General features: G+C 39.0%; 1 protein-coding gene across 1 annotated transcript in view; it reads right to left on the bottom strand.

Annotated features, from left to right (window-relative positions):
- The window catches only part of akap6 (A kinase (PRKA) anchor protein 6), a 281,773-nt gene that overhangs the window by 185,113 nt on the left and 75,826 nt on the right, over window positions 1–20,834 (bottom strand). Inside the window, exons 11-13 of the mRNA XM_072365052.1 lie at window positions 18,532–18,654; window positions 1,745–1,841; window positions 821–1,023 (exon numbers count right to left, since the gene is read on the bottom strand). Of these exons, the coding sequence (XP_072221153.1) occupies window positions 821–1,023; window positions 1,745–1,841; window positions 18,532–18,654 (423 nt within the window). The remainder of the gene's footprint in view (window positions 1–820; window positions 1,024–1,744; window positions 1,842–18,531; window positions 18,655–20,834) is intronic.

Raw genomic sequence — 20,834 nt, 5'->3', positions numbered from 1 at the left:
AGAAAGTTAAAATAAGAGAACAACAAGGAAATGGGAGAAAAAATGTTTGGCCTGGGAAGTGCTCTTCCTTTCCTTGTCTTAATCAAAATTCAAATACCTCAACAAATTCAAGTAGACTGACGATCAGCTTTTATGAACTTCCCTTAATTTGGAGGAAAAGTGCGTCCAAATTATGTCACATAGACCTGGTTTCATGTCTGCTATATTCATATTTTTTGGAGTTCTTCAAAGGTCTGATTTTGATAACATCAAAAATTAAAACACTATTTAAAAGTAGCCCTCCTCTCCTGGTCATCCAGTAAATACTGAGATAAAACAACAGGGGTGAAAGTAAAGTAAAATACAGACAGCGGCTAGTCACACAGCAAAGCAGTAAATAAGAAAATCCAGTAAGTCTACTTTTGCCTAACAGTTTTTGAAGGAACATCCTACATAATCTGCCTCAAAGTATCGAGGGACAAAAACACAGATTATCCATAGATGTTAATGTTGAATATATATTCAACTCATTGCCTTTTTTTTTGTTTTTTTGTTGATTTTCAGTAGGAACTTCAATTAAGCAGAAACCAAAGGGAACATAAAAGCCAGGATATAAAATGGCAGCCAATACAAACCATAAAAACATATCTACACAAGGTTATGACTAAGTGTGTGTTATTTTAGTTTGTGTGTGTGACAGATAAATGGGGTATAAGAAGGTTCAACCAGAGAGGAAATGGAGGGATATCAACCAGAAAATAAAGAAAAAACAGAAAGCAGATGAGAAGAATACCAGAAATCTTCTAAGGTAAACAGAAATAAGAATCACCACGTTTTTTACCTTGACTCCTTCCGCTGCGCAGGGTGGCTGTTGATTGGCTGATGAGTGAAAAAGGACTTTGAAGGGCTCCTGTGATTGGCTGGTATAAAGAAGTCGGGCCTGGATGCAGTGGAGGGCGCGGAGCATCCAGCTATGTTGGCGCCGGATCTGCCGCTGGAGCAGATCCCACTGGCTGGAAACCATATGGAGGACATCCTTCAAACCTTGAGAGAGGGAAACATAGGGATAAAAAAGAGTGAGAGAAAAGTAAAAAGAACAGAGACAGAGAAACCAAAAAAAGCTACAAATAGCTTGAGCTGATGACATTGTTTTGGTGACGCCTCTTATACCCTAGATGCCTTAACAAAGGTGGTTGAATGGTTGGTTAAAGTAGACCCGTTGCTACTGCACTATCCACTGAATCCGTTTTGGCCCCGAAGTGGCAGTGCACAAGGCATTGAGTGATGCATGGGCTTCATTATCCTTATTGTCGTAATGAAGACAATCAGGGAAATGTTGTATGTTGTTGTTATTCAAGGGACAGAATGAAGATATTTTGAGCATCACATGTGAAATGTTTATTTTCATAATATTAAAACCCATAAACTCATAAACCAAATTCCCAATGTAATGTAGACACTCAGCTGATGATGAAAGTTTTTTTGTTGTTGATGTTTTCCATGCAAGCCATTTTGAGCCACTGGGTCTTTGTCTGCTTTTATATCTTTCTCCTGGTATCTCATTCTTTGCCTTTATCTCTCTCTGTCTCTCTTTTGGCTACATTTATATGAGCTTTCCTCTTTGAAGGTCACTCTGTTAATCCTAATATTAATAATAAATGGAATGGGGTTGGGGCTCGGTTATGAAGACCCATATGTGTTTCAGTGTGTATTCAAGTGTGTGTGTTGTAATTGTGGAGGAATGTGTATGTGTGAGAGAACATACCTGCTTGCTTGGAGGTGATGGCACTGAGCAGTGCTTTGCCATCCTCCATTATGCTTTCCTTCAGAGTGAAGTGACTGTCCACATTTAGTTTGAAACTCTAAAACAAACACACACACAGAAACAAAGGTCATCATTCATATCCAGATATTTTCATTTGGATACTTTTAGGACGAAGGTCTGATTTGTACAAACAGGCCTCAGAAGTCAACAAAAAGGAACAGTAAGACTGTCAGACAAGACGAAAATAAAAAAGATCAACAAAGTATAGGAAGACAAAAGCTGAAAACAAACGTGAAATTGCTTCACATATAGAGACAAATAAGAGCTGGACATCCATCTTTTACTCTGTGCTTAAACTTGTTGATAATTTTCTTATTCAGTAAATGATTATTATTAACAATTGAAGTGTGCTTACTTTCAATATGACCTCTACATAAATGCATGTGCATACTCTAAGTCAACTGCTTAATCTGATTAAGTGCAGAAGCTTCTTCATTGCCAGGCTTTTAGGGATGACAACATGAACATTGGTTTTCTGTAAATATACTGTTTGTGAAAATAGCTCCCTCTTCACAAAATAAAAAAAAGATAATTGTGGTAAAGCAAGCAAGCAAGGCATAAGGAAGAGATAAAAGCAAAAATAGAAAAGAGAATGGATATTATACAGTATGAATAGATGATAAATAGCTGGATGGATAGATGGATAGAGGCACAAAACAGCCTGAGGCAGTGTTGGCAAACACTCCAGTCAGGTCTCTGAACACCATTACAGCCTTTACTGATCTGATCCATGTGTGTGTGTGTGTGTGTAAGAGTGAGTATGTGTGTTTCTCAAGGTGCTCAAGCCCCAAGACTTAACCACCTCTGACAACCTGCTGTGCTGCAGTGGGAAATGCTGCACAGTTATTCAGTCACACACACACACACACACACAAACAAGCTTGTGCAGCTATCCTTATTAGGGCATTGCACTGACTTCCAGTAGCTGTGGACAGCCAAACCCAAATACTACCACAAAACCTTTACCATTTCCAGTTCATGTTTGACCCTAACCAGGATCCTACAAACAAAGTTCCTCTTCCTTTAGAATCAAGGATTGGTCCCAAGGCCAGTGATTCTCCTAGGAAACGTTCTAATAAGGTAGTGAAAAATAAAACAACACATGCTGCAGATGTAGTATAGTGCATATTCAATTCAATTCAATTCAATTCAATTTTATTTATATAGCGCCAGATTACCAGATCAAATCCAATATGGAAGTGTCAATTAAGGGGAAAACCTCCTTGAACAGTCTGGTTGGGATTGGGTCTAACATACAAGTTGATGGTTTAGAAGAGACTATTGCTGTTGTTAGCTCAGAAAGATCAACTGGACAGAAGCTGTCTAAATACAATTCAGGTTCGAAAGATACTTCTAAAGCTGCTCTACTTGATGATACATCAGTGATAATAATGGGAAGGATTCCATTAATCTTCTCTCTGATAGAAACAATTTTATTGATGAAGAATCTCATGAAATCATCACTGCTGAGAGTTAAAGGAATACATGGCTCAACAGAGCTCGGACTCTTTGTCAGCCTGGATAGCCATATGTGTCCTTGAGATTAAGATGAATCTCTTAATTTACAACTAATTTTTTCAAGCCAACCCATGGACAACGAGACAAATAAAGAAAACTCTTTTTCAGTGGCTCTCATTTTAACATGAAAACCTGTAGACTGAAAACTAACAATTAGACAGATTTCTTATAGGCCACTGCCAGACTTTTTTGACTTCTTCAATTGGCTCCAGGGTAGACTTGAGACTACGCTGACTCACGTCCTAACTAGTGGGACAAAGTGGTATTACAATATGTATATCTCAGCTGCACGTTTTAGTTTTTTTCAGTTTTGTAACTTCACTTAATTTTGCCAGAACAATGACAAAAAGCAATCTTTCACATGCTGATCTGGAATTTGAATATGTTAAATTCACAAAGACTCTGACTTTGTTTGACAAAGAAAATAGGAAATTAAGTGCTGTTTTGAAAATTTGTTAAAAATGTGATACTAAAAATAAAATACTAAATGTTATTTTCTTATGTTTCGTAAAAGCTCATCCCCACACATCAACCACTGTACAGCCCTGATTTAACTCTGCATTTTCTACTGGAGACATTCCTTCTGCAATGAAGGATAGATTGACGATGGCATCGGTCAAGTCATGACAAGGTCAGATCTCCACATCGCCAATATTTATGGAGCAAGGTACAAACACTGGAGATGAGTGGAATGATATGCTTTAACCCTTCACAGCTCAAAAGAAAATGGGAGACACTAGTCATTATTTTGGCACTCCAGTCAGATGTACAGGTTATTTTTTATTTCAAAATCTATTGTAATAAATCAATCCATCCATTTTCTATAACCGCTTAATCCATCAGCCGGGTCACGGGGGGGCTGGAACCTATCCCAGCAGTCATTGGGATAGGTCGCCACTCCATCACAGGGCCACATAGAGACAAACAACCACACACACTCCTGAAAAAGTACATTTTTAACAAATTTTCTAAACAGTACTTAATTTCCTATTTTGTTCATTTCCACAGCACTCCTAGGACAATTTTAGAGACACCAATTAACCCAACATGCATGTTTTTGGACAGTGGGAGAAAGCCAGAGTACCCGGAGAGAACCCACGCATATAGGGGGCGAACATGCAAATTCCACACAGAAAGGCCCCAGCCGGAAACTGAACCCTCTCGCTCTGAACCCTCTCGCTGTGAGGCAACGGTGCTAACCACCACACCACCGTGCAGCCCTTTGTAATAAAATATATAAAATATTTGTTCTCCTTAATGACAATCAGACGCAGCAGTCAAACTATTAACAAAAGATAAATTAAACTAATTTTACAGTTTATTATCATATTATCAGAATGTATTGGTTTTATTGGAATATTATAACCATTATAATTTGACATGAACATCATCTTGAAGGAAATGACAAACCTAGGAGTCCTTCCTCTCCCACTGGTTAAGTCCTTCCCTTCAAGTGAAAATCCCACATCTTTCTTAAAAAGACATACTACATTCTGCTGTACGTACTACATTTACAGATAAAGAATGAAATATACTTTTAAAAACAAAAATCAGCCACATCACTTTACCATGCCCTCATAGCATTCATATGTCAGCACTATCCAAATAAAACCTGATTGTCTACAATCTGTCTACTCTGCAGTCATTACTGCCCTGCAAATGTTGTAAATTACTTCAAATCTCATGGCTCATTGAGTAATTTTACAGATGAAGTCGCCACTCTACCCCACTTTATTTCCAGATAAGCTGATGAAATACCTCACAGCAAATAAACATAAAATACATCTATCAGAGCTACAGAAAACACAGCGTGACTGTCTGCGTCTCTGGGATAGGGCCAGTTGATGTTAGGAATGAATTAGGTTGTGCAGATTAGCCAGGCTATCAGGGAGTGATCGTATATCAGCGCCTTATTCCTCAAGCGATTCGGCTCAGTTTCCTCCATTTAATATATGGAGAGCATAGAATCGATAAGAGTAGAACAGCCAACCATCAATCACACAATGATAAGGCATGCAGAGCAGCTCTGCTTTTATGCACGTTAGACAGCAGGCAGTAATAAGAGGCTGTGTATGTATTGGTGTCTGTGTGAGAGGAAAGGAGAGACAGAATGGGAGAAAGTGTCAAAAAGTAAAGACAGTCTGGCAGCATGACAGAAAAATAAGAGAGAGGGAACCCAGGACAGTGTGCATGTACTGTTGAACAGCTAAATTAAGGACTACAAAATAAGACCCATTACCCATTCCCTCATAGGTCTTATAGCAAAAAATGGTATTATCGGGAGGGATGATGCAAAGTTTTTAGCTTGTCAAAATAAAAATAAAAATATTTATTATTTAAGGGAGAGGTAGTCCTCAATGAGATGACAGCAACGATCACAAGGACTCTTTTTTGAGTCTGCAACATTTCACTTCAACACGTCTTAAAAATTGCCAGGTACCAGGTAAGTTGGAAAGTAGGATTCAATTCAATTCAGTTCAATTCAGTATCATTTATATAGCACCAAATTACAACAAAGACAACAATGATTTTTGCAATAATTAAGAAGCAACAAGCCTCCTTCCTCCAAAGAGCTCAAAGACTGGACAATGGCCTACTCTATCTTCTACAAGCAACAGCAATGTCATAATGATAAGAGACGTTTCTTGAGGACTGCAGTAACTGGGCACTGGGCACCAGACTGCAACCTAGAAGACGTTCATGTTTGGCTGCCAATATCTACAAAGTATGGGATTTTAGTGAATAAAATATGACTCATGGTCATCAAAACTCCCACAGTCCGCAGTCTCTCCAGATTCAGCAGCATATTATTACAATGATAGAGTTTACACTGCGAGTACTCTTTCCCTATTGAACAAAAACATGATGTTTCAAGGAATTCCATTGAGAATTAATTCATAGTGCCTTAACCCCTTAAAGTTTTTACGTCCCGCCGGCGGGATGTTGCATACTTCAGGACAAATCTTGGGTTTTCCTCAGCCCCCCTTTATATGTACCTAAATATGTTATATACCATTGGAACGCTAAGGGTCTTGCCATTCGAATGATGTATGCCAATCCAGGATACAATCAGAACTGTAGACACGGTAAACACTTATGTCAAACCAGTCGCAAATACAAAAAAGTGTCAAAGTCACCTATAAAGCCTCACAGTATTCTAAGAACAGATACAACTCCAACAAAAACAGTCCTGTTACGTTGGCAACGGTCCAGTTAATGTACTCCAGTAAAATAGTTAGTCTATACCAAATCTTACCCACAAAGACACATGGTGTGCTTCGGCCAACTTTCGAAATTTCCGTCATATTCTTGATCATAACTTCCGTTTGCATGCATGTATTAGCCACACCATGATACCGAACAGCTCTGGTCTTTAAACTTTTGATTGACATCTGACCTGTTCCAATAGTGTCACATCTGTTAGTTTTGTTATGTTTTTAGTTCTTAGTATAGTCTTTAGTTTGGCCCATGTTTTCCTTAGTTTCTTAGTTTGTCTTGTCCTGCCATTAGGTTCATCCATGTCACCTGTGTTTCACTCCATCACCAATCACCCCCCTCAGTATTTAGTTTCCAGGTTTTCCATGTTTCTTTGCCAGATCCTCACCGTCATCAGTGCCACAGCTATTTATGTCACGTTACGTCACGTCACGTCACGTCACGTCACGTCACGTCACGTCACGTCACGTCACGTCACGTCACGTCACGTCACGTCAGCTTTGTTTCTCATGTCATAGTCATAGTCCTTGTTCATGGTCATAGTTCATAGTAAGGTTTTTGTTTATGTTTAATCCAAGTCAAGTTTTTTCAGTCTCAGTTTAGAAGTTTTGTATGCAGACTCAGTCGTGATTTTTTGTTTTTGTTTAAATAAATCAAGTTTTTGTTTTGTAATATCTGCATCCGGGTCCTATATCCATCACGCCACGCACACCACCTTTTCCAACGTGACAAATAGATGACCGTTTACCCTGTCTGTCAATTACTCACTGATAGGTCAAAAGTATCTGCATCTATTCTTAGGATTTTACTTTTGAGTGACGCATTGAATAGCTAATGAAATTCTGTTTGAAAAATTCTGTGCATACGAGGCAGGCTCCCGCATACCTGTAGCTACCCCTTTCATCGAAGCAGGGAAAAGTAAAATGACAGAGGTGAAAATAGGGGTGTTACTGCAACCAAAGCCATTTGTACTATATATATAACTGAATGAGAATTGAAAAAAGAACCAATAAGGAACCGAATGGATAAGAGATATCTGGTGAAAATGTTCCCTCCGAGTCCGAGCACAATTTGAATTTTATAAAAAAAAAAAAAAAAATTTTAAATCTTACTTTTTATGAATATACAACATACAAGTGAGGACAAGTCGGCTGCAGCTACAGCCCCACTCATCGATGCCACAAGTGTCCAGCGAGACGCCATTGCTGTAATGACAGCGCTCCATGGTTACAGAGGCTTAAACTTCTTAACAGCCTGCAAAGTTCTCATCAGAGATTTCAGCTACATCTACCCTGAGTGGGCTAAACTGGCCAAGATAGCCCCTGTGATCCCCGTCTCCAACGTGGAGAGGCTTCTCGCTGCAGAATCGCATCAAAACTGCACAGGGAAGTTGCCTGGGGGAGAGCAAAGTCACACAACTTATGGGCATTTCAAGCTGATACAATGCACATATTGGATTTTAAAACAGCTGCAGCCATTTCACACACGCAAAAATGCGTAAAAAGTAAAAGAAAAAAAAGAGAAAATCAAGAGATTTTTTTTCAGTTTTTATTGCAAAGCAGTAGACTCTTTATTATTAGCATATCAAGTTGCCAGCACGCCGCGTTATAATGAAATGAGCCAGTCCAGATGTGTTTTATGTCTGCAAATTGTTGTATGTGAGAATAGGCCTTCAGTTTCTTTATGTTCTTTATGTAGGCTATGAGCGCAGGCTTGTGTCAATTTTACAATTGACGTGGTCAATTCACGGCACTCATTTAATTTGATACAGTCTATACTTTTCAATAAAAAGGATTATTCATTGACATGCTTTGATATCATTATTTTATAACCTTCATATGAATTATAATTTTAAGCTCAATAAATTCAGATAATGTTTGACCGGAATTTCAAACATTTGTCCGGTCAATTGAAAACCTGCTGGTCACATGACAATTTTTTCTAGCGGAAACGGTGCCCTAGGCAGGAGTGGGTGACAAAAGACCGAAAAGCGTGACTGTCACGCTCAATGCAAGATACTTGAGAGCCTTGCATTACCTGGGACATTTGAGACGGAAGATGCTGTGCCACAAGCTGCCCCTCGAGAATTGCCGCCATCACTTAGCAGCGTGTCAAAGACTTTACATTCGTGCAAAGTAATTGCATGTTGTGCGACAAATGTTTCAGCATGTTGGAGGTATTTCCCTACTTTGATGTGATCAAAGCTCTGCAGGTGTTGCAAGTGGCCCTAGTATTGTCCTTTTTGGTGAAACATAACCAAACTTTGGAGTGCTTTCTGAGCCAAAATACGAAGCGTGCACATGACGTTATCCCGCAAATATGTCAGACATTAGCAGAACCTATAAACGGGATCGTTAGGCAGGCAGATTAACGATTCCACGGAATTTAACTACTATCTTCGAGAACCAGTTCTCAATTCCCATCCTTACTCCCGCCACACATTGTATTTCTCACGCTGAAAACAAATTATAATATACAAATCTCTGGCGCACCACTATCGCTATGGAAACGGCAGGAAACAAGCACGTCTCCCATGAGTCTGAGCAGAGCAGTTATTAATAACGACAACACTAATAATAATATTATTAACGAAAGACCCCCATTCCTGCGACCCGTCTAACCGGCCCTCCCAACTTGTCTGCATTCAAAACTTGAGAACCCTGTAACGTAAAACTTCCAGGTCCTGTTGATTGTAATAATGTCAATGACATATTGTGTGAATAATTTCCATCTGACATTAACATTTAGTTGAGGAGTGAGGCAGGATCAGAGGCAGGATCAGAGGCAGGCTCCTGCATACCTGCATACCCCTTTCATTGAGGCAGGGAAAAGTAAAATGACAGAGGCAAAAATAAATAAAATGTTGGTGCATACTTGAAATTAAAGTGGTACTGCAACCAAAGCCATTTGTACTATATTTGTACTATATATAACTGGATGAGAATCGATAAGAGAACCAATAAGGAACCAAACCGATAAGAGATATCTTAACAATTCCCATCCCTACAGCTGGGCGCATTTAGACCATGCTATTTGTGTGGACTTTTATTGTATGCACAAAGCTCTGGTTATAGACAAAATGTATTTGTGCTTCTGTTACTCTTTGTCAGTAATACTGACAGAGGATCTGGATGTGGGATAAGACAGTCCCAAGTGTAACCTTTCATTAGAGCCCAAGATCATGACTGTATGTTGAAGCATTCAGGAATGGCAGCCTTTTTTCCCCCAAGGCTCTCCAAATGACACACTTCTGGCACATTTTTTGGCAAGCCTGGTTCTATCCTTAGAAAAACCTGTACAAAATACTAATTTTTTGTTGTATTACAGTCAAATTTGAAGTGAGACAAAGTAAGACTTCAGGCTGTAGTCCCATTGTGTTTTTCAGTCCGCAGCCTTATGTTAAAGTCACTTTTAAGACACATATTCGGGAAGAAAAATTAGGCAGACATAAAAATCCATCTCTTTCACTGTATCCAAGCTCTGTGACAGTAGCACTTACCGAGATTCTGACTGTTGGGGATGAAAATTTAGAGTGTTCTCTTTCAAAAAAGACCTCAACCAGGGCTCTACTCCAAGTGGTTCAAGACCAGCTTTCAATTTACTTTGGGTATGCTTTTTTTTTTCGGAGTTTCAGGCAAAAATTGCCCGATTGTTAAGGGGTTAAAAAAAAAAAAAATCAGCTTGTGCATTTGCGTGTATGTCATTGTGTGTCTGAGGGAGCTTGCAATTTTTATGGTAGGGGAAAAGATACAACTTCAAAGGGCAGACTCTTGGGGACTAACAATGAGCAGCAACACCCTGAATCATAATGGCCTTAAAAATCCTTAAAAATATCAACATTACAAAACACATCTTCAGTTTTTCAAGTAGAAATGTTATTTACAATCACTGTCATGTTTTTTTTTTTATGTCAAGATGTTAAATAACAGCAGGCTGATTTGGGGGTGCCTAAGCAAGTTTGGCCTTAAAGGTTGTAACTCCCCACTCTGATTAACATACACAAAGTGGTTTGAGAGGCAAGCTGCTTCAAAGTCGGAGTAATCAGATAACCTGTTAGCATTAGCATATTAGCCTGGAGCGCAGGGTAGGATGGTCTCAGAAGCCTACGTAATACCATTTAGCTTTTAGCACTTGCATATTAGCAAGACGCTAGAGGTGTGCAGCACTGATACTGAGATGACATTGCGGTTTGTCATTGAGGTTGTGTACTTAACTACACTGATCAGAGGTGCACACAGACTCACATACATTCACACACAGCAGAGCAAATTGAGTTGATGAGACATGATCTGATCAAAGAGTCTTTGTAATAATGATGATCAAATTGTTACCATTCATACAAAGTTGAGAGAAACTACAGGGGTATGATGGTATTAGTGGAGGACTATTCCTGAGTGTTTGTACATTTCTGTGTCTCCTCTGTCTTTCGCTTTCTCTCTCTGTTTTCCTCCACAGAGCTACATTAAGCAATACGATGTTCACATTTGCTGTTCTGTTTCTCTCCTTCTTTTTCACTCTTTAATTTTAAATTGCCTCACTCTGCCTCTTTCCTCTTTCTTTCGTAATCTCAATATCTCAATTTTCTTTCCTGTTTTATTTCATTCTCCTCTTATCAGGTCCTCCTGACTGCTCAATTCAATCTCTTTCTTCAACTATCTCTGTCCCGTCCTCTTCTTTAACTCTTCATTTTCTTTCCTCAGATTAATTTTCTTTCCTCTGCTCCCTCATACCTCTTGGACTACACCCATATAAGACAACATTTTGGCTTTTTGTCCACTTAAGAGAAGTACTTTTCATGCCTCTAAAATAAATATATCCACAGTAGATAAAGCTTTTCAAGGCTCATGTTCATGTTTGCTTGGGACTTTGCACATGCACAAAAAGGTCATTAGAATAACAGTTACACATATAAATGTATAGAAATCGGCTTTTCTCTAGGATTTTTCCCTACACTGCAATAGCCAGTTTTCTCATTGAGCTTACAGTTAAGATATCAGATAGCTGGAGAAGATGTGTCACAAACTGGTTTCTTCTGCAAAAATGAATGCACCAATTCCAACACATCACTGACCAACACAAAACAGGACCCCTGGGCATTATAATTCAATGCAGAGGAACAACTTTCGCATCAGTTTTTAATGTGAATGGTAAAGAGTGGATTTCCATTTCATTACCCTGTGCTGGTACTTGACCCTGGCTTAGCTAATGTGCCTCTTTAGTACATCCATTCCTGGATCAAATCCCAGTAGTGTCTGTGGTGGGGAGTCACAGAAGGTAAAGTGGCTGTCTGTCAAATGTTATGTTGAAGTGCTAATGAGTAAGACATTAAGTACGATATTCTTGTTTGGTCATTCTTAGTTGCTTTGGATTAAAAGAAAAAAACCTTAATTTATAAAGAAGTGTCATTTAAAGCCAACAATAATATTTTACTAAACCTAACAAAGCGGTTCACAAACCTAACCAGCCAAAGAACTGTGTTGTCTAAAATTAACCAAACAATAAATTAAACCAAATGGAACCAAATGGCGCTGAAAATGTAGTCTGAAGGCCAGATTTCATAATCTATAGTTATGGGATTCTCCTGCAGGTACCTTAAGAAAAGGTTGTTGCTTGTTCATAAGTTGAGAATAACATCCGTTGCATTTGCTTTCACTGACAAATTTAGACATGCTTGTAAAGACCCCCCCACCCCAGTTGCATATCTCAGAGACTACACGGGCTTTGAAAAAGTACATTTGCCAGCAAAATTACTCAACTCCTTGCAATTGGGGTTAAAAATGTTGTATTATTCTGTATTTGATATCCTGGCAAAGAGAACGGATTTCTGAAACACAGCATAGGAAACTACACACACAGGAAAAAAATATATATCAGCAACTGCTTTGACGATGTCTAACTAAATGTTGGCAGTGTTATTGTTGTTTTTCAACCAAAAGAGACTCAATTTATCCTGTTCTCTCCTGGTTTCTCTTTGGATGCTTTGGTATGGATGTTGATCTTTAAGAAAATAACCTGAGAAACTTAAGTGATCATTTTTGCACACAACCTGCATGTTCAGATTCAGTCAGTATATTATGCATTAGACTTCTCTCCCATGCTCTCACACCTCTTTATCTAACTCTCCCCCTTGTGTTGCCACCAGTAGTGTGTTGCTTCTAATGGGATTCAAAGGCCTGGATCACCCATCAAACCCAATCAATAGGCCTTTCATTGGCCGCCATCTCTTAGCGCCTTACAAAGAGAACTCTGTGTGTGGGTGTGTGTGTGTGTGGGTGTGTGCGTGTGTGTGTGTGTGTGTGAGAGTGTGCATACTCGCATCCTCTTGCCTCACTGATCTCCCCGGGGTTCCGGAAAGACCTGTGCTTATTCGCTCCACGCGCCCTAAAACACACATATATATGCACACATGCCACACACACAAGCACACGCACATGCCAGCTGGACCAAATATTCAATTGGGAGAGCAGCTCCACTCCTCCCACTGTTGCCTCGGAGCTGTGTGTGTTTGTGTGTTTATGTGAGTGTGAGAGAAATAGAGAAAGGGAAGCTGTGTGTGAGAGTATGTGTGCAAGACAGAGACATACAAGTGTCTCCAGGTATTTTTCTTGGTGTCATAAAATAACATGATAAAGCTAAACCAACAACAAATTGTCCATGTTAACAAGTATTGTGTATTTATTTGCTGTGATATTTTCTTATTCCTCTGTGCAATGGAACTCCACTGTTGCTCAAAAACTATTAAAACCATGTCAGTGTGTTAATGTTTTCCCACAAGGACTCATATGCTGTTATACCAATATGCTTGGCCTTATTTTCATAAAACCATATTTGTGGGGATCATTTCTGCTCTTTGTGCTTAAATGTAAAGTGGGAAGCACTGGACTGGTGTAAGCATACACTCCGACCTGTTCAACACAAACTTGACTGTTATGTTGATGTTTGAAACTTAGAAGAAGGGACAGTTGCTAAGGTCTCATCTCCGTCGTCCATATTACAGCCAGTCCTCTTGTAATTCTTGAAAAGATGCTGGTGCAGAACTGGTGCCAGTGCCAGGTCTGTGCATGTTTAACTTTGGAACCTTCTAAGAACCAGTCTGTTTTTATAAAGCCAGACTCACAACAAAGCCACAAAATTATGTCACTTCAAATGTCTTTTCTAATGGATAATTTGAACCTCTTTCTGGGTCAATTCTGAATTCCTGAGTAGTGTAGGACATTTTGTCAACAAGGATCGCAGTGTTTGTCTCATTTTCTTTGCAAACCAGTGTCCTACTATCAGGAGTCTAGTTTACAAAAACTGATGTAAACCAAATCCAGTGTTTATGAATCCACTGAATGGGGCTTTTAAAATAGTTATGTTACAAATTAAATTTATGTTTTAAGCAGGATCTATAAATGGCAGCTGGTGATATTAAAACAACTAATAATGTTTTAAAATAAAGTTGCAAACTCTGTCTCTATATTAAGTTAAAAACAACAATCAATCATAAATGCCACTCACAGCACATCTGGCAGTCAGAACAAATACAAGCTGGCATTATTAATATGTTTATGTTTATGTATTTAGCAGACGCTTTTATCCAAAGCGACTTACAAATGAAGATTTAACAAGCTATATAAAGCTAACAATAAACTACATAGAAGGAACCCACTAGTCTGACTATGTCAGAGGTGACAGAGTAGAGATAGGATGCAGGCATAGAAAGAAGTGCAGAAAGATAAAGTGCAGAGATAGAGGGGGTACGGAAGTACAAGGTAAGTGCTAGGATAGGAGATGCTCTCTGAAGAGCTGGGTTTTCAAGAGCTTCTTGAAGATAGCCCCTGTTCTGGTAGCGCTCGGTAGGTCATTCCACCATCGTGGGACGACACATGAAAAGAGTTTGGATTGTCTTAGGCGTGGTGTAGGCACTGCTAGATGACAATCCTGGGACGAACGGAGGGACCGAGTTGTGACATAAGCCTTTGCAAGAGCATTCAAGTAGATGGGAGCTGTTCCATTAAGCACTTTGTAGGCTAACATCAGTGACTTGAATTTGATGCGGGCGGCTAAGGGTAGCCAGTGGAGTTCAATGAACAGAGGGGTGACGTGTGCTCTTTTAGGCTGATTGAAGATCAGACGCGCCGCCGCGTTCTGGATCATCTGCAGAGGTTTCACAGCACAGACTGGGAGACCAGTTAGGAGAGCGTTGCAGTAGTCAAGGCGGGAGATGACCATGGCCTGCACCAGGAGCTGGGTGGCATGTTGGGTCAGGTATGGTCTGATCTTTCTTATGTTTAGTAATGCAAAGCGGCATGAACGAGCAACCGAGGTAACGTGATCTTTGAAGGTTAGTTGGTCATCAATAATGACACCCAAGTTTCTAGCAACCTTTGATGGAGCAAGAGATAGGGATTCGGTTTGGATGCAGATGCTGTGTTGTATGGTTGGTTTGGCTGGAAAGACAAGCAGTTCAGTTTTTGGGAGGTTAAGTTGGAGATGATGGGCTTTCATCCATGCTGATATGTCAGAGAGACAGTCTGAGATTCGTGCTGAGACCGTGTGGTCATCAGGTGGGAATGACAGATAGAGCTGGGTATCATCAGCATAACATTGGTATGAGAAGCCATGTGATCGGATGATCTGTCCCAGTGAGTTGGTGTATATGGCAAAGAGAAGAGGTCCCAGTACTGAGCCTTGGGGGACCCCTGTGGCAAGGTGGTGCGCTGCAGAAGTGTGACTAAGCCAGGATACTTTGAAGGACCGACCAGTGAGGTACGATTCAAACCAGGAGTGTGCTCTCCCTGTGATGCCCATGCTTGAGAGCATGGACAAAAGAATACTGTGGTTGACAGTGTCAAATGCAGCCGAAAAGTCGAGCAGGATAAGTACAGAGGACTTAGCTGTCGCTCTGGCTTCTTTTAAGGCTTCTGTCACAGCTAACACTCGGTGGAGTGTCCACTTTTAAACCAAGATTGGTTTGGGTCAAGGAGGTTGTTATGAGAGAGGTAATCGTTGACCTGCTTAAAGACCACCCTTTCAATGATTTTAGACAGAGACGGGAGGCGAGAGACCGGCCGATAATTCTCCACATGAGTTGGAGGGAGGGAAGGTTTCTTGAGCAGCGGTGTAACCTGAGCTTGTTTGAAGGTGGTAGGAAATGTGCCCGATGTCAGTGAAGCATTAATCACATGCGTGACTGCTACAGTTACAGTAGGAGCAATGGATTGGAGAAGATTAGTAGGAAGGGGACCAGCGGGCATGTAGTAGGGCGGCTACATGTGAGAAGTTTAGACACACTGCTCTGAGTCAGAGGGGTAAATGAGGAAAATGTTAAAATGATTGAACTTGAGGAAAATGACAGGAACAACAAACTTCTTGTCCATGCTGAATCTTAACTTTCTTTTTAAAGTCATTATTGTGTCTTGAACTAAGAGGATTAGGTGCTACATAGGCTCTGTTTTTGTAAACATGACTCTTGATGAAAATCATTGTAGCCAACAACACCATTATCGCCATATTCCTAAATCTTATGTTAACTTCACAAACAACCTAGTTTTGGGCAGGTGTGTATGGAGGGTTGAACTCTCACTTGCAGTACAGCGTTTATGTATGCACAGCAAAAATGCTCTCTCATTATTATACTTGTCTCATTGCAGATACTGTTTGTGTGCTTAAATCATGTTCACATGCCTGTTTTTTTTAGATTTGAGTTTTGGAACCGACCATGTGCCTCAGATGTGGATTTCTCCAGTTTGCCATTTATGTTTTATTGTCTATTTTATTATCTAAGAATAACTGATGGTGAGTGACAAGAAAGTAGAAAAGTAGAACTTCAGAAAATGCTGGGTCAGATGTGAGTCAACATTAGGTCTGCTGTATGTCAGTCAGCAGATTAATGTAACCAACCATCCACTGCTATCCTTAGTGTTTTATGAATTTTTAAAAAGGCAAACATTACTTTTATGACATTTGCACCTAATGCAAATAAAGGAATGCTTTAAGAGCCTTGAAATTGTAGTCATTTTACAATTTTTGTACTGTTGACCAACATAGCTATTCCAAGTTCAGTTCAGAGGCTGAGTAGATGGAAAAACAAATAAACATGCAAACTAAAGGCATCTTATGGGCTCTAGATTACGTCTTTATCTATTTGTCCACTATGTGAAGAGACATAATAAACCAAATTAAAAACTATTGTGTGAACAGGATAGCCAAGATATTCAAGTTAAGTGAGCCAGCCAAAGAAATAGACAGGCTACTTTTTAAAGAGCTTATCTTGCATTTTATAGTTGTTGCTCTAGAGTCTCTACAAGTGGTACTGTTGTATGGAATCTTATTTTTGTTTCTTTCCTATGGTATATTCTGTTTTTATCTGCCATCTAAGTCAGTCAAACCTCACAACACATGCAAAAAATACAGACACCGGTTTCTTTTGTCAAACTTCCTCCACGTAAATTTCTGTCAATATAAAATACAATAGGATCAGGTTAGCAGCGTTCTTTCCTCAAAAATGTCTTGCAACAGTTTGTTAAATGTACACATTTTGTCAGAAAAAAAGAGGGAAAATGTAGAAAAAAGAAAGACAGAAGAATTGACAGAAAGGAGAAAAACTGATATAAAGAGAGAGGAAGAGGAGAGAAAGCAAACATGGCCTCACTCTGCAGTAATCAACAAGGTACATGCAATTATTCATCTAAACACGCACAAATAACTACAAAGTGCAAGTGTGACTATCAACACAAACACAGTCAGTTAGCTAACATGCTATCAAAAGTGTAGTAGTTCAAAGTCCTATTAGTGATGCTTTTTCATCCTCTTTTGCTTTATTTAACAAGACATGCCAATTAAGAGCCAGGAATTCTAATTGAAGCTAACCGCCTCTAACGTTAGCGCTACTGGCATCCACAACAAAGTCAACACATGTAAACAAACCAACAAACAAACAAACTTACACACACACATTCATAAAGCTGAAATAAACACTGTATCTAGATAAGACATCTGTGTGTTTGTGTGTGCGCGTGTGGATCTGTGTACATGATGATGTTCTGCACGGATGGATTTGGAGATGCTGATTTGGAAATCTGTCTAGGAACATGCAAATATATGCAAATAGTATCTCTGTTTGTGTGCATGTGTCTGTGTGCATGAAAACACAAGCCTACTATTGTGTATATGTTTGCATTTGTAGGCTGATATGCAAATACAATCTTTGGCAAAGTAAGTGTGTGTATGTGTGTCACATTGTGCATCACTTGTTTTTTTACACTGATATGCACGGATATGTGACGTGCAATTCTTGATCGCTGTGTGCATATAGGTGTTTGCGTGTGTTTGTGTGTGTGTGTTTCAGCGGAGGGGATGGTGCATTGATAATAATAAAGACTAAGTTATTTTCCAAGTTCTTCCTTATGACTGTTTTTCTGCACGTGTGTTCATTCGGCGATGTCACGTTCACTGATATGCTTTAAAGCATGTGCAAATGAAAATTAATCAAAAAGAAGCAAAGCTGAAACACGAGAGCAAAGGCAAAGCAGATGGTCAGAAAATATAACAGAATTGGGAGAGATAGAAAATGGAGAGCAGGGGCAGTAAAACAGAAGGAGACAAAAAAAGAAAGTGGCAGCATGAAACAAATTTTAACTAAAAAAAAAAAAGGGAAAACAGGATAAAAGCTGTACAGATAAAATAAGCCATTCATTTATTTTTCCACCATCTCTTCAAATGATAATCTTTCTTTTTCAAAAGAAAACTCTGACCTTTGTATTTACAGATATGCTTGAATACAGTGGTCATGTATTTATTTTTAGATGTTTTAAAGCAAAGTGTTTTTGTGTTTTGTACCTTACTCTTTGAGGACCACAAAGATACAACAGTTTGAGGACTTTTTTTGGAATAAAAAAGATCGTAGGACTATGTTTTAAGGGTGAGATTAAAATAGTGTAATGGCTGGAAATGTATTAATCAACGTCTACAGAACGAGCAACAAATAACAACAGTATGGGTGCTCTCACCAGGTGAGTGTCCAGGTACACCTTCAGGCTGTCCAAGTCCTGTCTGGGCTGCGTCCAGTTTTCTGTGCTGTCCAGTGCCTCTTGTAGCCACAAGATGAACCCGTCCAACTTCTGCACAAACCACTGGGGACAAGAGTATGGAGATAAAGAGATAGTTTACTCTTAGATTAAAAAGAAAAAGTATATGAATATTGCTGTCTACAGCCTGTTGGAGAAAGATCAAAACAACACAACATGCAAAAAACACTTCAGAGGAGAGGAGGATAGAATGAATTCAAAAAGAGAGCAAATTAGAGTGACAGTCAAAGGCAAAATAGATTTGAAAAAATCTAAGTATAAAAAGAAAAAGCCCAACAGGTAATGGCATGCAACAGGGAGAGGGTGGGCAAAAAGGTAGAAAAAGCAACTGATTGGAGGGGCTGGGAGTATAGGAGAATGATAAAATAGAAACGAGAGGAGAGGAGAAGAGAGGGGGAGCGTGTGGCTGCTGTTTAAGAGCTGATTCCAGATGAATTAATTCAAGGACAGAAAGGAGAACAAAAACAAAACCCACAGGATGAAACAAGCAATAACACATTTAGACAAATACGGAAAGAGGGGAAGAGAGAGGGGAAAGACGCAGATGTACAGAGATGCACAGAAGGGGATATATACCAAAAGAGGAAAAAAATTTGAAACAAAACAGTGGTAAGTAAAGGGATGAAAAGAGCAGAGATGGAAAGAGAGAGAGAGAGAGAAAGAATGGGCAGAACATGAAGACAGAAAAATGAATGCAAAGAAATTCAGTTAGACAGTGGGGGAAACAGACACATTTGTAGAAGTACAAATGTACAAATGTTAAAACAAAAGGAAAAAACTATTTATTAAGAAATCAAGAGAAAAAATATATAATTGAATAGACATAGCTTAGGCATATGTATTCTTCTCTCCATTTTTTTTTGCTTTATAATCATTTAAAAGATGTATTATAATAATAGTTATTACTTTATGTATTTTGTATTCTTATTATTTCTCCTCCATCACCAAACCCACCACCCAACCATCTTTGGGGTTAATCAGGGTAGTAGAGCAGCATTCTGTACGGTGAGGGGTGTTTTGGGTGACCCTGATGGATTTCTCTGGAGATACAAAAAATAGTAATGACAGGAATCAAGAATATAAAATAAAAACCAAATTGGGCACAAAGGAGAAAGAACTGAGAAAGACGTGGGGAATAAAAGAAACTGATTAGAAGAAAAAAGGAGAACAGAGAGATAAGAAACATGAAAATTAGACAGAGAGCAAGAGGGGTTAAAAGAACTAAAAGGGAAAGAGATAAAAAGGAAAGGAGATTCAAGAAGAAATGGGGCAGTATAGAAAATTCTAGCAAGTTGAGCATATATCACCCTATTAATGGTGGGTTGCCCTTCATAAGAACACACTGACAGACTGACAGACTGACTGACTGACTGACTGACTGACTGACTGATAGACGTTTGCACAGACAGAGGAAAAGAAGAAGGTTACTCGTTGCTTCGTGGAGAGTTACTGCCATCTACTGACTGAGAGGAGGACTTAAGAGGATCTAGCGCAAAAATTGATCAGATTTCTAACAACAACAACAAAAAAATCTGAACAGAATTTATATTATATCAACACAAGTGTGTGTTTTGGATATTTTTTTCTCCCTTTCAGAGGAAGCTGTTAAAAGAATCACTTGAGGATCAGGAGAATCCATTTGAAATTGTGTCTGATCCAATATTGATTTCTCCCTTTAAATCCACTTCACTCTTGAAGGGGAGCAGAAGAGACAGCTTAAAAGAAGAAGAAAGAAGTAAGAGTTTAAATCTTTGTTCTTGAAAGGAAGGCAGTAGAGATGAAAGGGGGAGAAAACACATTAAATCATGAAGCAAGGATCAGATAACGAGAAGAAGAGTTTAAATCTCTTTTCGTGACAAAAACAAAAGAAAAGGAGAAGATTAAAGGAGTTTAATAGGAGCAAGAGTTTTCTGTCTTGCAGCCTGGTCATCTTTACAAAAGACACAACTGAAGAAATAACTAATACTTGGTCAAAGTCATAGTTTCAAAGGAGACAACCAATGACTAATCTGGTAAAATGCATCAATCAAAGCTTAAAAAGTGCATCTTCAAAATATTCTCTGAATGAAAAGAAAATTAAAAACAGGAAATTGAGGTAACATCTTTTAAAATAACTAAGTTAGGACAGACTTTATGTTGTGGAAATATTCACAATTCACAATATTTAAAAAAAAAATAGCACAGTTTCAGTGGAATACTAGATACTACTCTACATAGGGTTAGAA

This window comes from Leuresthes tenuis, unplaced genomic scaffold (genome assembly GCF_036924035.1).
Source record: "Leuresthes tenuis unplaced genomic scaffold, fLeuTen1.0.hap1 SCAF_15, whole genome shotgun sequence".
Classification (NCBI taxonomy): domain Eukaryota; kingdom Metazoa; phylum Chordata; class Actinopteri; order Atheriniformes; family Atherinopsidae; genus Leuresthes; species Leuresthes tenuis.
Note: the sequence above shows the minus strand (reverse complement) of the source record. Positions and strands in the feature narration are given on the sequence as shown.